The sequence below is a fragment of the Papaver somniferum genome, unplaced genomic scaffold (assembly GCF_003573695.1).
Source record: "Papaver somniferum cultivar HN1 unplaced genomic scaffold, ASM357369v1 unplaced-scaffold_137, whole genome shotgun sequence".
Lineage (NCBI taxonomy): Eukaryota > Viridiplantae > Streptophyta > Magnoliopsida > Ranunculales > Papaveraceae > Papaver > Papaver somniferum.
Genome location: NW_020622934.1, coordinates 17,411,029 through 17,427,971, shown reverse-complemented (window position 1 = coordinate 17,427,971; position 16,943 = coordinate 17,411,029). Strand labels below are relative to the sequence as shown.

General features: G+C 35.2%; 2 protein-coding genes across 2 annotated transcripts; both read right to left on the bottom strand.

Annotated features, from left to right (window-relative positions):
* Positions 1-11,976: 11,976 nt before the first annotated feature.
* Positions 11,977-12,573, bottom strand: LOC113334624. The gene has a single exon (XM_026580837.1). It carries the CDS (start codon positions 12,571-12,573, stop codon positions 11,977-11,979), a length of 597 nt encoding a protein of 198 aa, XP_026436622.1.
* Positions 12,574-12,710: 137 nt separating this feature from the next.
* Positions 12,711-16,375, bottom strand: LOC113334947 (sugar transporter ERD6-like 7). The gene is made up of 18 exons (XM_026581168.1): positions 16,014-16,375; positions 15,793-15,855; positions 15,443-15,532; positions 15,286-15,345; positions 15,106-15,171; positions 14,950-15,015; positions 14,762-14,837; positions 14,617-14,681; positions 14,432-14,524; positions 14,264-14,344; positions 14,094-14,178; positions 13,968-14,011; positions 13,826-13,888; positions 13,664-13,723; positions 13,530-13,583; positions 13,378-13,437; positions 13,188-13,302; positions 12,711-13,028 (listed from the first exon to the last, which is right to left on the bottom strand). Exons 1-18 carry the CDS (start codon positions 16,215-16,217, stop codon positions 12,910-12,912), a joined length of 1,464 nt encoding a protein of 487 aa, XP_026436953.1. The 5' UTR covers positions 16,218-16,375; the 3' UTR covers positions 12,711-12,909.
* Between the last annotated feature and the right edge of the window lie 568 nt (positions 16,376-16,943).

The window sequence follows — 16,943 nt, the reverse complement described above, 5'->3', positions numbered from 1 at the left end:
TTCTGTATTTACTGTGTTGCTCCGTAAGTATGTGGAGCATGACCAATTGAATTTGATCATTTTTGTGGTTGATTCAATTGAGATTTTTGGATACAAATTCATGTTTTCATGTGATTTAGTTATATCTAAAGAAATCCTTCTTTTTTTTGTAAAAGCAAGGTCGCCTTTGTTGTTCTTTCGGGAACGACATTTTCTGGGGGAGAGTTCTTTTTAAACTTGTTCCTAATCGCCATATCTTTGTGGGGAGTGTGGCTGTGGAATATCATAGGGGTTATCTTGTATCTTTATAAACTCCTTGATGAATGCATTTAGCTTCGGCTTTATGATTCATCTAAATTTGTTGGTATGTTGTTCTCTTTTGGTCATGGAGAATCTCGATGGAAATTTCATGAGGTTCCCACTAGTTTTAATACCTTTGCCAATTTATATTGACAAAAAGGGGGAGAATTAATGTGTAGTTTCTCATACTACAAATACATATGGTTTACGGATCATTATGTAAGAGGGAGTAGTTTTCATATCGAGATGATGTATTGACTAAGGGGGAGTGATACATATCACCATAGTATTGTTGTCAAAGTTGTGATACAATTGAACTTTGATGTTGTGTAATAATATTATGACACTGTATAACAATGATCGAGAGCACTTGTTTTCTCATTGTTATCGCTATGGTTCTTCAACAACTATGATGCTGAGTTGAACACTTTTAGAATCATGGAGTACTTGGAGGTGACGAATATTTCGAGTCATGTTGAAGATTCCAAGGAGATCAAGCATTTGGATGAGAAGCTAAAAAGTTTTTATTTATTTTGTAATCCATATGTATTGATAGTTTTGTCACTAAAATTGACAAAGGGGGATATTGTTAGATCATTGCTCGGTCGAACTCGCATGCGTTGCTATCTCAAGCATGTTTGTCAATGTTAGTGATCAAAACTACAAGTCTTGATTTCTAGTCTATTTAAATATCTCGGACTAGGACATAGATTGTGTAGTTGAGCTTTAGCTTTCACGATGTTCATAATTTGAAGACGAAGAACTACTAAGGGGAGCTTGTGAACTTCATCAACAAAAGGTATGTGAGACTGAAACTCATCTATCACTTGGAAAGTCTATTTCTACTTTATCTCCTATATTGAGACATAAGTCGTGTTACGATATAATACACATTTGAGATTTCGAGCCGAGTTTAACTCGCTTATATATTTATCGGAATATGTGTTAGCATCTTTCGCTTCGGCCAAGTTCATCTTACATTCGTGACGAAAGTCTGAATATGATCATATGAAAATTGTCGAGTAACATCTTACATGGTTTGTGTGATACAATCATTTTGGTGTAATACAATCATTTTGATTATGATAATTTCAATATCTTGAAAATTGCTTTGATGCTAATAGTATTGTGAAAACGACTATTGTCATCCTCTAAGAATGTTTCAATGATTGAAATAAAGAGTTTAGAATAAAGCAACCATGTTTGGATATAAACATAGTGTGTTAATCACATTAGTGTGCAAGTCCAAAACCGGGAGCCTGAAGTATGCGTACCCGTACGCGTACTGGCGATTGTCGATGTCTGGACAAGTATGCGTACCCGTACGCATACTGATGGAAAGTTCACCTCCGTGAATTTCTGATGGAGTTTGGAAGTGTAAGTAGTATGCGCACCCATTCGCATATTGGCGTTACCCAAACTTGGTCCGGCTACTTAAGTATGCGTACCCGTTTGCATACTTGAGTGGGTTACTTTCTAAAATCGGTTGTGTACATGAACTTAAATATTTATATCATAAGGAGTGCAATCTTTGCAAACCGTGGCTATAATGCTCATGAATTGATTCGAGTGAATCAAACCGATTTTGTTTCAGTTGTGTTCTTGTGTACTTCTATGAGATTATAGCAATTGAACGACTCTTTAACTAGTTTCATTTTAGTCATTTGAACTAGTTATGAATAAGATGAATATGGTTGATATGATAGTTAATCATATGGCTAACTTCGGTTAACTACTGTGAGACAACATGGTGTACACGTATAGGTACGTTTCATGAATCTAAATGAGGGTACATTTCATTTGTGTGTAACAATCTAAGGTCGATCTAATGGTTGAAATATATTAGCTTGGTTGAATTAGGTTTTTCTTCTAATGGTGAATAATGAATGCTTTGTTACCAAGGTAACTTAGATTGCGAACCCTGATTTGAAAACCATATAAAGGAGAACTCTATCAACTGGGAAACCTAATCCCCACACCCTCTGTGTATTACTAGTTGTATAAACTAGAGTCGATTCTCCTTTAACCTTAGGTTTTCCTAAACCTTGTGGGTTAACGACTTGAAAGACTTCATTGGGATTGTGAAGCCAGACCCAACTATTTCTCTTGTAGTTGCGTGTTCTGATCTTGCCCGATTCTATCGTTTGAGTACTATCTTCTCTAAGATTTGCTCGAGATTAATTTCTCCGATAGGCAAGATAAAACGTGATCATAAACATATTCGTCTCATCGTTTGTGATTCCACAATATCTAGTTTTGCCATCATACGATTTAGATTATTGTGAGGTGATTGATAATACTAGGCTGTTCTTCGGGAATATAAGTCTGGTTTATCAATTGGTTCATGTTCACCTTGATTTATCAAAAGACGGAACAAAAACTCTTGGGTATTTCTGTGGGAAACAGATTTATTCATATAGACTTTTCTGTGTGAGACTTTGGGTCGTAGCAATTCTTAGTTGTGGGTGAGATAAGCTAAGGGAATCAAGTGCGTCGTATCCTGCTGGGAGCAAAACTGTACCTTGAATCAGTGTGAGATTGATTAGGGTTCAACTACAGTCAAGTACGAAGTCCATTGGTAGTAGGCTAGTGTTTGTAGCGGCTTAATACATTGTGTTGTTCGAACTGGACTAGGTCCCGAGGTTTTTCTGCATTTGCGGTTTCCTCGTTAACAAAATTCTAGTGTCTGTGTTATTTCTTTTCTGCATTATATTTTGTTATATAATTGAAATACCACTGGTTGTGCGTTGTATCGATCAATTAGGAAATCCAACCTTTGGTTGTTGATTGAGATTGATTGATCCTTGAACATTGGTCTTTTGTAACGTTCAAGTTTACTCCTCTTATATTCAATCAGGCTCGCAGATTTCTATTTGCGAATTGAATTAATAGTTAGAGATATTAAACTCTTTGACATACTTTTCTCTAGATTGAGTCTGACTGTCTAGTTGATTCTCTAGAAAGTATATTGGAGTAAGTCCTCTCAGATTGCCAAACGAATTGTTGGGTATGGTTGCTAGACCCCCGTATTTTCAACTATGTGATATCATCTAAACAAGTTGATATGAGGAGTTGCATTTTAACTATGTTATTATATAATATCTCCATATTTTTTAAGATTGAGGTATCTTTTGGTTGTATACATTATGATCCCGCGATTTTCGTACATTTGTTAATTTTATTGAAAAAGGGAGAATTATTTAGTAGTTTCATACTACATACATATGGTTTACGTATCATTATATAAGGGGGAGCGGATCATTTAAGCAATCGGTTTACCTATTAAATAAAAGATGTAAGTATTGACTTAGGGGGAGAAACATATCACCATAATAACAATTCATAGTTGAGATACAATTGAACTTTGGAGAGAAGATAATACCATGTTAGAGCATTGCTCGATCGAACTCACAAGTGTTGCTATATCAAGCTTGTTGTCAAATTTAGTTGTTAAAACTATATCTTGATTTCTAGTATACAATTAGTTAAGTCTCGGTCTAAGATAGTGGAGTTGAGAAACGAGCCAGTCATCGTTTGTGTTCTATCGTTTGAAAGCGAAGATCAACCGAAGCTTTTGGAGAACTTCATCAATAAAAGGTAAGTGAAGACTGAACCACCTATTTCTCAAGTTATATTAATCTTTCTATCCTTGAGACGATTGTCACATAACTAATTAGACTAGCTTGCATAGACAAGAATTTTGAGTCGAGAATTAATTATTTAGTTTACGAATTTCTCGAAATATAATGACTAAGCTTAATGAACATTTTTTCATACTTGATCAAATTCGGTGGAGAACAATTTATTGTTCGGAACAAAATCATAATTTAATTTTATCATTCGAAAATAGCCTGGAACAGTGATATGTGTCATTATTGTTATTCAGGAATGTTTCGAATTGATTTAAAGAAATGTTGAACTACTATACTCGGAATACAAGAGAGTAGTATCAATCTTACAAACTGAGAAAAATTTTATGTGTCTGAAGTTGTATTACATGTATTCGTACACGTAGCAGAGTAGCTATATATCGACTTCCATATTTGTGTGATATGTATATTCGTATGTACATCATAGGATAATCTAATTGTTTCATGATCCGGATAAGTATGTATATTCATATACAAACCATTGTGGAACTGTGGTAAGGGAACCAGGTTAAAATAATCAAACCAGTATGCGAGCCAAAACAGTTTTATGTTCTAGAACCAGTTTAATACCCAAACTGGTATGAAAGCTGGATGTTATGTGAACTCCGGAACCGGAAAATGTCTTAAGTTTGCAAACCGGAACGCGAACTAAAAAGTTCTGTAGACTCCGAAACTTTGAGTTGGTTCAAAGTTTGCAAACCGGTACGTGAACTGAAATGTTCTATAGAGTATGGAACTTGGTAATTGCATAAGTTTGCAAACTGGTTTATGAACTGAAAAGTTATATAGACTCTGAAACTCGGTAATTGCATATAAGTTTGCAAACTGATCCGCTTACTGTGACTCAGCCGATTCATGAACGATTCAAGTAATTGTACTATGTACATTTACAAACTATGTCGATCATGATTCAATGGCGATTAAATTATTTCTATGAAGTAATTTTCATTTGATCATTTCTCTAATTAACACTAGACTCATTTGATCACATGACTGTGACTCAATATTAATGTCTCAGTGAATATGAAAATGAGTGTTAAGCTTTTAAGTTCAAATCGGCTAGTTTCGGCTAACCGTGTTGAACATAGTCTTTATACACGGTTCGGTTAAGGTTTACCTAACCATGGTGTATATCTTGTATACGTGATTAAGATTCAAGGATTTCATCCAACGTTGGATATTGTTTGCTTGGTTCTAAAGCTATCTTAGATTTAACCTAAAGCAACCTACGGTTTGAAGTCTATATAAGGGGAACTCTTGGAAACTGGGATCTTTGAATCCTGACACTACTTTTTGGCGTGTCCTAGTTGTATCTAGAGTCGTCTTTTACAAAAACCCTTCTAGGGTTTAGCGACTACAAAGACTTCCTTGGGATTCGTGAAGCCAGGTCCAGTTATATTTTATCTTGATAACTTGAGTATCATGATCTTGATTGTTTGTAGAACCTTGCTCCATCAATCAAGATAAATAATAATCAACAAAGTCTCTTCATCTCATACTTTGTTGATTATATTCCACAAGTTTTATACTTATGAGGTGAATAAGAATCTAGGCTGCACTTAAGATTGCATAAGTCCGGATTTTAAGGATAGTCAAACTCTTGTCTAAGTCGCTATCAATTTTCATCACCTGGATTTATCTTTTGATCTGATCATCTGTTTAGATCGTAAATCAGGAAATCAAATATAGGCTTAATCTGTGGGAGGAAGATTTGTTTTAAAGTCTTCAATTGAGTTGAAGCAACTCTTAGTCGTGGGTGAGATCATCTAAGGGAATGAATTGCATAGAGTCCTGCTGGGATTCAAGAGGCGTAAGGAGCACGACTGTACCTAAATCAGTGGGAGACTGAGTTCGGGCTCAACTACATTCCAGATCGAAGTTAATTGGTACTAGGCTAGTGTCTGTAACGGCTAAATAAAGTTTGTGTTCAATATGGACTAGGTCCCGGGGTTTTTCTGCATTTGCGGTTCCCTCGTTAACAAAACTTCTGGTGTCTCTCTTATTTCTTTTCCCGCATTATATTTTTTATCTTTATAATTAAAATATCACAGGTTCTGCGTTGACCAATCACAGTAGTTAGGTCCAACCTTGTTAGTTGGAAAAGACTTGATAAATCCTTGGACATTGGTCTTTGGTACCGTCCAAGAATTTTCTTTAGTTAGGTTCATAGATTCTTCTAACAACAAGAAAGATATATAACTCTAGACACTTTCCTTGATTGAGTTTTTACTCTCGGAGTTGTGTTGAGTATCTCCATACATATTTCTAAGAAAAAGTTGGTGGTGTAATTTGGTACGCCCAACACTTTCAATTTTATCATAAAAATATTCTTATTCCCTAACGATTGTATTTCGAGAGAACGTTTTAAAAATAGTGGTTCTTATTTCTTATAAAAGTCTTGAACAATTTTGGTTTTTCCAGTTCTTGGTGTGAATGGTTGATAACTCTATTTCAGTCAGCTATGATATCTATTATGGTGGATGGGGGGACCATGTGGCTTCTTTTCAGTTGGGATTAGATTGAGACAAGGTAACCCTTTGTCTTCAATTATTTTTGTTTTGATGGAGGATGTACTAAGTAGGAATATATCTCAGCCAGTTGAAAATGGTTAAATTCTGCTAATGTTGGTGAAAAAAGGAATACACATTGTCTTCTATAATGGTGCTAAAAGGAGCTTAACCATTTTTTTATATTGCTTGATTTCTATCAGTCTAGCTCTCGGCAGATCATCAACAGAGTTAAAAGCAATGATTTGTGGAAGGTGCATCTCCTATGAGGAAGCAACAAATTAGTGAGTTAATGAAAATGGATCTTGCAAAATTTCCAGATAAATATATTGGAGTGATTTTAGCACCTGGGAGAGAAATTCCTTCTATGGTTTGGCATATGGCTTGGAAAGGTAAGTTACTTTCCTTTCAAGATAGATTGGTCCTAGTTAAATCAGTATTGTGCAACATTCATACTCACAACATGGCAGTGTATAAATGGCATGCTTATGTTATTAAAATCCATGAGAAGATAATCAAAAACTTCTTATGGTCCGGTGACAGTGATGTAAGAAAATTTAAAACTCTACCTTAGAAAAAAGTTTGTACTCCTTATAGTGAAGGTGGTCTTGGTATAACAAGGTTAGATATATAAGGTTATGTTAATGAAAATGATGTGGAAGATAATCAATTCAAAATAAGAATGAGATTTTTATTTTGCTAAGTTCAAGCACAAAAGAGTCAATGGATAACTAATTGGAAACAGTCTACAATATGGAAAAGATTAAAATGGGGTTGGAATTTCTTAAAGGAAGATGTTAGATGGTATGTCGGAGATGGAACAAACATTTCATTTTGGTTTGATATTTGGATTGGAGAGTCTCCATTAATAAATGAAATTGGTTTTACTGAATTTGTCAAAAACAATATAGGAATGAAGGTGAGTGAACTGTTAAATGGCACCGTGTGGTTCATTCCTGGTGAGATTCATATATATGTCTCAAATGAAAAATTACTTGAAGTCAGTGGAAGAGTAGATTTAATGGTTTGGAATGATGATAAAAGTGGGCATTTCTTAACTTCAACAGCTATAGAAGAAAAAAAATCAGGTTGAAAGAACCAATTGTTGAATGACCAAGTTATATTTGGAAATCATTTTAACATTCTAATACTGCTAGTAATATTTGAAAGCTGCAACATGGTGTGTGTGGATGATGTGGAAAAGAGGAATACAGGATTTGAAATGGCTTCTAGATGTTGCATCTGTGTTTCAGAACACGATAGCACGAAGCATTCTCTCCGAGAGCGTAATTGAGTGTGCAGGTATATATAGTCTTGGTTGTGCTCGATCAATCTTTGGTTTCAAGAGTCCCTGTTCCTTTGATGATATTTGCAATGTAGCTAAAAATAAAAGTCTTTTGATTAAAGAGGTATGAAAGACAACAGCATGTGCTACGATGAAGGAACTGTGGTTCCATAGAAATAAAATATTATTTGAAAATGTAATGCCGAACAAGAATGGTTTTAAGAGTAGAACATATCGGATGGAACATGATGGGTGTCACATAATGAAAGAAAATAGGTGGTGACAAAACTACGATCTTCAGGTAATCTCATTCTTTAAATTAGGTGATAGAAGCATGGAATTTAGTTGCATTAAAGAATGCTTCTTGGAACTTCCTGAAGATGATTACACCCTGTTTTGTTAAAATGGAGCTTCTTTTGGAAATCCTGGAAATGCAAAATTTGGCGTTGTTGCAAGGAATAACATGATTTGGGAGATTGGTATAATTTCTGGAGGTATTAGCATAGCCACTAACTATTTGGCTGAAGCATATGCAGTATTATGTGCTCTTGTATGGGTTGTTCTTCTTAAAATCAACAAAGTGATAATTAGATCAGACTCCAAGTCAATAGGATACTTTAACAAAGGATTAGTGCATGGTATATTAGAATAAGGTAGCTGAAGGTAATTCATAAATTAAAAGACGTTAAATTTGAAATTTGTTTTAGAGAAATTAATTTGTCAGCGGATGAATTATGTAAGAGGGGAGCAGTATTAAATGTAGATGAAAGATTAATTCATATAGGAAAACCTGAATTTTTGAAGCGCATAGAGATTCCCAGTGTAGATTATTATAGGTTATGTTAGTAAAGTAGTAGTTCCTTTTGTTTTAGCTTTGCTTGGTTGTAATTTTAGTATGTTTTGAATTGTCCTGTATCCTATAATAGTTCTAGATTTTAGCTTTATTTTATTAAAAATTGTGTGATTCAGCAAAAAAAAAAGAGGAAGAAAACATTTTTCTGGAACGCTTACGTTCCATCTGAATGTCATGTGACCCAAATATAAGACAATACTCTATTCGTTCCTCAAAAATAGTCGTTTTTGTTGTTTGCATAATGCTTAGGAAATAAGGAAAGAGGAAAATTTTTATGTGTTCTTTCTAATTATATCCTTGTGATAGTAAATTTTAAAGTGACATATCTACCAAACTATGCCACGAGGATTTTTAAATTCAATACATAACGAGTATCAAGATGACTATTAAATTATACATATTTCTTAAACTAAAATTTAGTAACAATAATTATGCAAAAAAATTATTTTCGAAATATGACCTTGTTTAATGTTAAGTACCAAACTTTTGGGGACAAAAATTTTAAATGCCATTTTGAGTGACAAAGGGAGACCGTGTCTTAAGGCAGTTTTCTACGTTTTTTGTTTAAAAAACATATCCTATTTATTTGTTGAATATATATATATTCATAGGGAAAAAAAATGAAAACTGCATCGTTAGAGCGCTGCTCAGTTGAACTCGTAAGTTTTGCGATCTCAAGCTTGTTTTCAACGTTAGATGCACAAACTATATCTTGATTTCTAGTCTACTAAAGTCAAGTCTCGCAATATGATTGTATGGTAGTTGAGTATCAGACATCACTGAATAACCCTCGAAGACTGAAGATCAAACGAAGACATTTGGAGAACTTCACGACAACGATGTATATGAAGACTGAACCATCCTACTTACTCACAACACTATCGTTATATCTTTATGAGACTATATCATATGATTTTTAATAGATTTAATATTGCAAAGAAGAAGTTTCGAGTCAAGCTTGTCTTGTTAAATATCTCTTAATATGATTCAATCAATGAATCTTCATATATCCTTGACAATCTTAGTTAAGAACAAGTTATTGTTCAAGAACTTGTTTTATTTGTACAGGATCTCTTCAAATGAAAAGTGGATATCATCCAAAAGATGCAGAACCTTGATTGCGATGGGGATTGGAAGGGTCATGAGACTCGTGCGCTCGATAATACACGCACTCTGAGTGGATAAACCCTTAGGATATCATGTCCCAGGGTTCATAATTGGTGGTATCCTTCCTGAATATGAGACCTACTAGTCGAACATAGACGAAAGTCGGTATATTTATTTTCTTGTATTTGGTGCCCAAGCAATGATATTTATTATATATGACAATTGGGAATGTTTCAAATCATCGAAAGAGACTTTATAGAACTACTGAAATCTGGACACGAGGTAGGTATGCATACCCAATGTGCATACCCTAGACATCTGAGGACATGGGTTAGGTATCCCCGAGTTTTTGAATAGGCTAGGGTATGTAGACCCAATAGCGTATCCTAGCTCCCTGAATTCGTGAACTGGTTCATAGGTACATGTACCCTTTCACATACCTACCCAGTATGAATTAAGCAGACGCTCAAAAACTTCTGGTGTATGTGTTATTTCTTTTTCCGCATTATATTATTTATCTTTATAATTGAAATATCACAGGTTGTGCAGTACAAAAGCAATCACTGTGATAGAAACTTTTTGCCCATATTTAATGGTGCGGAAATCCATGGATGATAAGCTGCACCAGTTGGTCGTGGCTTAGCTTTTGGAATCTGAGTTTCCATCTAATAAACATTATGATTTTAAGGTAATTTTGGTATCTTTTGGGATGTTGAAATACTGTTGTGGAAACTTAATTTCCACCAAGTACTATTTTGCAGAAATTGAGTTCCTTTCACCAATTAGCCAAGGACCATGGTGGTTGTGTTTTTTGCTGCCTTTGTTCACTGCAAATCTTGGTCAGGTTTGTCTTAACGACTTTGGATACTCTAAGGGCTCTTTTATATGTTATTAGGTCAGAGCCTGAGTTAGGATTTTAGCTCATGGGGAGATAGATTCATATATTGAAAACAATAACTTGCATTTGGTTAGGCGTCCGCCTGTCCATTTTTATTTTAATTTCTTGAGTTTTTTGTTATATTTTAGTTCTAAATTTGGTTTTCCGCATAAAATACCCAAAAAATGGGTCTTAAGGTTTTTTTTTTTAAAAAAAGAAATTTAGTGGCACTTGTGGAAGACACGGTCCTGTATAACAGAAATAGTTGCAACAAAACCCGTTACTAATGTTTATAATTGTAACAAATTAACTCATGTATTAAAAAAAATATGGGACCCCTGAGCGGCTACCTTTTTATAGAGAAACCTAATATAGGGGCTTCACATGGATTCATAGTGACTAAAAATTGGTTGTGAGGTGTCTTGATGTAATAGAAAATATCTAAGTTACCCTCCATCTAAAATAAAAGCCTAAAAACTAAAATCAAAACATAATTCTAATTCAAACATGTGCTCTTCTTCTTATTCTAAACTTCCTCTCCCTCATCAATTGTAAATCCTTTTCTCTTTTTTTCAATTGAAACCATTCATCGTCCTCGATCAATCGGCGATTCGAAAAGAAAAAAAAAATTGTCGATTGAATCCTCTATTAAAGATGCGGAAGAAGCATATTGATAGAAGTAATGGTAATCAACGAACCAATTACGTTTGAAATGGTTGATCGATTAGGTTTCAGAACCAGTTACAGTTGGGTTTGCCTCAAAAAACCTAACCGCAACTGATTTACAGTTGGGTTCGACAAAAAAAAAAAAGTCGTAACTGAGTTACAGTTGGGTTCGGCCACAAAAAAACCCAGCCGTAACTGTTGGGTTCGACCGGAAAAAACCCAACAGTAACCAATTTACAGTTGAGTTTTACCCAATTACAGTTGGGTTCGACCAAAAAAATTTCTTTTTGTTTTTTCAACTTTTTCTTCCCACCAAAATACTACACATAATTTGATTTTTTTATCACCGACTATACAATTTTTTCATGAGTCATATGGGCTGATACCAGTCCATATATGACAAACAAATCCTGGCAATCCTGACCATTGGATCGATGGACTGGTATCAGCCCCTAGTAGAGCTGGTATCAGCCCATATAAATCATGAATTTTTTTACTAATCTAATTATTAGCTAATTAGATTATTAACACTAACTAAGTGAGAGCTTTTTAACCATTATGATTTTTTTTTTTTTTTGACAGCCAAAGGGCAAATTTGATTAAAAGAAGCTTGGTTCATCAGAAAGATGAAATAAGCTTGAGAAAACAAAGGAATTAGATGTGCACAACATCATTCCAGTTACAAATCAAAGTACTGAGAGCATAGCCCTCAAACAATTTTGTATCCACAAACTAATTATACAAGGTGCATTTTACAGAGACAATTGATCTAGGCTTCTCTTCTTGTTGTTGTAGAGACTAGAATTCCTCTCCTTCCAGATATTCCACCAAATTGCAAAGGGAAGCAAAGCCAAAAGTTTTTTCACCATTGCATTGCTTTTGGTATTCCTCCGTTCCCATATATTTGTCTTCACAGTCTCTGAAAAAACCCAGTTGACACCAAAACTATCTAAGAAATAGTTCCATAGCTTCCTAGTTTCAGGGCAGTGCAAGAATAGATGGTTTTGAGTCTCTTCTACTTCAGAACACAGAGTGCACTGACGGTCATTTACTGAACCATCTCTAAGAAGAGTTTCTAAAGTTGGAGCACCATCATGACATAAAGTCCAAACCAGGAAAGACACTTTCAAAGGAATCTTAGGATTCCAAATTTGTTTATGAGGAAAATGAAGGAAACCATCCACATCAAGGGAAGAGTAGCAGTTGGAGACAGAAAATTCATCTCCAAAATCCCACTTTCTTGTATCTACAGCCATACATAAATGAATAATTTGAGCAAATCCATCCAACAGATGAATGAGATGTGCTACTTCTCCAACTTCAACTTCTTTTAGATCTCTCTTATACATGAATGAATAATTATGAAAATATTTTAGATAAGGAGTTTTTGAAATTACTAGTAGATGATCCTGTTTTGCTCTATTAGTGAAGCCCCTTTATTGAAATGTGAAGCCGCTCTATTAGATTTCATACTATAAGACGGGACTGATCGCAACAAAAATCCATTCAGTTTTGATCTTCAAGAATTAGCAAGCTGCATGCACATGACCATATATAATGCTTCACCCAGTTCACCAAATTATAATACTATTTCTTTTCACAGTATCAATTCTAGCTTAAACAGAGATATTGGACAATTGCTAATACAGAGATATGGTACTAAGACCCGTTGCTTTAGTGCCTTTCTAAGATCTGTTCATGGAAGCTTGAATTTCTTCTAGAGTCCGGCCTTTAGTTTCTGGCACCATCTTCGCAATAAATAGAATTGCTAATAGATTAACTGCTGCATATAGTAGAAATGTACCTGCAAATTGTGAAGTGAGTAGTAAGTCGGATTTTCTTGTACAAAATCAGCCAGACCATTTATAAGATAAAGAACTGATCTTTTCAAAGATACTGAATTCACTGATCAAGAACTGACTCGATTTTCTTAGACGAAAAATAAGCAAGTTTTTTTGTTTACCATAAGAACTCCAGCTCATGAGGAAGTTGAATGTAAATGAAACCACCCATGACCCAAACCAATTGACCAATGTAACCAAACTTCCTGCTGTTCCCTTTATATTAAGTGGGAATACCTGAAAAGAGAGTGTCGATCTTCAGTTACGATTCTGAAATATGGCCATGTAAAAGAAGCTTACAGATACAAATACCTCAGACATTATAACCCAAGGAACTGCACCCATGCCCATGGAGAACGAACCAACATAAGTCTGATCAAAATGCAGCATAAGCCATAAACATCAAATGCGAAAGGAAACAAAGATTTCATTTATACAAAGACAACGATTAATTTCTTGCTAACCAGTATGCCGGTGAGAGCCAGTGTGGGTACTGCTTCAAGGAATATTTCATGGGCCTGTAAACAGAAGATTGATTTATAAAAATACAATTTAATAGCAGAAGGTTATGTAGGTCATGAAAGGATCGGAACACTACCTGCATGTAAAAAGAAGTTGCAAGTAAAAGGCAACCTGCTAGCAATCCTGATGCAGACACCTGAAATGTAGAATCAATTTGGTATGTTCACTAGGACAGTTACACTGTGAAAGTTTTGGTTCTTAGAGCCCAAGAAGGACTCGATATATAGTTGATACTTACAAATAGAAGAGGTCTTCTTCCAGCTTTATCCATTAATAATGCTCCTAAGCCGGTTATCGGAACCTACAAAATATCATTTATTAAACTTTGGATTGACATAGAAGTTTGGGTTTCAGAATTCACGCCTGGAGTTGGAACCTACCTGAATAGAGGCATAGATAACTGTACCTAATGCAGATGGGAATCCTAACATTGAAAAAAGATTTTCTTTAGTTAATATTTAACCTATACAGGAAATGAATTATATGTAGAACCACAATGACTTTACCTGCAGCCTCAAATATGTGGCTTACATAAAAACAGATTCCATTGATTCCTCCAAATTGTTGAAACACCATTAATCCAACACCAACCTGATTACCGTAGTCGTTACACAGTGGATACCACAAGTGGTACTAATTCATTACAGATGAATGGACAAAAACATAAAAGGCTTACAATGAGAGAAACCAAGTATCTCCTCTGAAACAAATCAAGTATTTGGGCTTTTGGTAGGTGTTCAAGAGTTTGTAGGTAATCCTGTCATGGAAAACTTTACACGTTCAGTTCTCAACACATATACCTGCTTAGTTTAGGTACTAAAAATGAGAATTATGTTTAATTGACCTGAATGTCTGCCGTTTCCTGAGAAATGTCCGCATCTTTACCACGAAGTTTTCGTAATGACAATTCAAACTCTTTCTGTTGCCCGACCTTTGCCTGAAATGAAGACGTATAGTTTTGCTACAAGTTAATATCAACTTTTCCGAATTTTCGTGTATCAACAGAAAAATACGTATTAAGTTATGTACCAGCCATCTTGGAGACTCTGGGATGACTAAAAGACCAACAAGTAGAACACAGCAGGGGAGAACACCTGAAAGTGATGCCAACTACGAATCAGTTTTCTACTGCTTATTAGAATGTGCTTATTAATTTGTTATTCTGGAGATTTACCAATTAGTGCTAGCGTTCTCCACGATACAAGTGTTCCTATAATGAAGGTAAAAGATACTCCCGTAACAATCATGAGCTGCAGAACAAGTAGAGAATTCAGTGATCTAAACTTGATACCAAGTTAGAAACCAATCTGTAAGAATTTATAACTAAAAAGATGAAACACGGTTTTTTTCTGTATCTGATACCTGATTCAAAGTAGCAAGGCCTCCTCTAAGATGCTTTGGTGCGATTTCAGCTATCAAGATGGGTACCTGCTCATAAATCAGAAGTTTCATTAATACTTTCCTAATAGATGACAATATACAGCGAAAGATGACAAGGGAAGCAAAAGAAAAATGTACCACGTAAGAGAGGACTCCCATGCCATATCCTGTGCACAGTCTCCCAATGTCAAGTGACACAGATCCCTATTGTGAAGAATAACCAACAGAAGGGATCAGATGATTACTGCTTACCTCTAAAAACTTTACATATGAGCTCTGACTAGTTATAATTTTTGGGACTTGAGATGATATAAACACCTTAGCGAAATAGACAGCTAGCCATCCTACAACGCAAAAAATAGATGACATCCTCATTGCCTGTTCAATTCAAATGACAGGTTTAGAGATGACGGGGGGAAACCAATTAACTGAAATGCCAAATCTCTTTGTATCCCAAAATGTAACTTCAACTTACCCCTTTCCGGCCAATGTAATCAGATACTTTACCACTTGTTATTGCACCCACCATGGCACCGATATTTCCTATCGACCCAAACACTGAATACTGTGATAGAAAAATAAGAATTCTTGTGATTGACATATAGAAATTAATAAACGAACTATGTTATTCAGACTCTAAATAGCACTTCATATGGAACAGAAGTAAATCTGATGGTGTTGTTCCTAAACACGAAGGTGTGAACGGCCGGCACGCTGCACACTCCATGGATATGGTTTACTATGTGCATTTGAGATCCTATTGCATCCAGATATTTTTTTTAATACATTATACAAGGTAAAACAACACCATTAGATAGTACACACCTCGGATAACGACAAACCAAGATCACTTGTGATTCCAAACTGAGCAGGCGCAGAAAAACCCACCTAGGAAACCAAAAGCTCCTGGTTATAAGAAAACTTGAAATTTAAATTCCAATGCAAAATTTTGATCTTAATTATGTGATTTGCAGTTGTAATGCCTTGAATATGATACCAGTACTCATCAAAAAAACTATCATTTAGGTAGTGGTATTATTACTTACACATGATCCGAATTCGAAAGACCCACACACTGCAACAAAAGTGCTAAGAAAAACCATAAACATAGATCCTCCGTTACCGTTACCATTTCCTTCCAATTGAGGAGATTCTTCATGAATGGAAACCTTCCTTTGCCTGATAAGTGGCTCGGTTATTGATTCACGTTGTCCATTGCCGCTGTTCTCCACTTCTTGAGTAATAGTCATTTTTCTATCAATCTTCCAAGCCCAGAAACTTTATTTTTTACAGAAAGACAGAGACAGAAATGTAACGAGAGAAATTTTATTAGATCCAAGGAGAATGTACAAATTTCTAGAACATCTAGGTGAGAAAGAGATAGAGATAGTATTAATTGGTCTGAAACAAAGGAGAGTACATGTAATGCTTTATATAGGCTGTTGTACGAGAGAAAGGACAGTGAGTGCGACAGGTGAAAATGTAACAGAATTATGTTTCTTTACAGCGGTAAGATAAATTAACATCTATTCTTACACCTTTCATACACTAACATCCTATAAGTACTGGACTAAGATTTTGCGACTGTCATCACACTTTCAGGTTGGCTAAGATGGTTCCTCTACATGCACAAATGGCCGAGATAAGTATAGACGGAAGGAGACCCTCAAAAAATTTACCTCAATGGAAACCAAATAAGTACAATTGGGCTCTAGTGGAAGAATTTTTAAACATTCTGCATCTGTATGAATTTGTGTTTTCTTTTTGATAAGCGGCATGGCAACCCATAGACTGGTTTCCGAACCAAATTCATGTTCAGCCAGTGTAGCCCATAGACTGGTTGCTGAACCAAACTCATGTTCGACCAGTAATACGTTTGATATGGTTCCTAGCTTTTTTATTTCTGAGCAAGGATATTTAAAAAAAAAAAAATCCTTTATGGATGTTGCACCTAGTAACATGCAGGTTTATGGGAC

Excerpts from the sequence above, each read along its gene's own strand:
- LOC113334624 (XM_026580837.1), bottom strand. The coding sequence starts at position 12,573 with ATGTATAAGAGAGATCTAAAAGAAGTTGAAGTTGGAGAAGTAGCACAT.
- LOC113334947 (XM_026581168.1), bottom strand. The coding sequence starts at position 16,217 with ATGACTATTACTCAAGAAGTGGAGAACAGCGGCAATGGACAACGTGAA. Across the intron at positions 15,856-16,013 it reads CTTTCGAATTCGGATCATGT|GTGGGTTTTTCTGCGCCTGC; the intron begins GTAAGTAATAAT and ends TTGGTTTCCTAG. Across the intron at positions 15,172-15,285 it reads TAGCTGTCTATTTCGCTAAG|GGATCTGTGTCACTTGACAT; the intron begins GTGTTTATATCA and ends TCTTCACAATAG.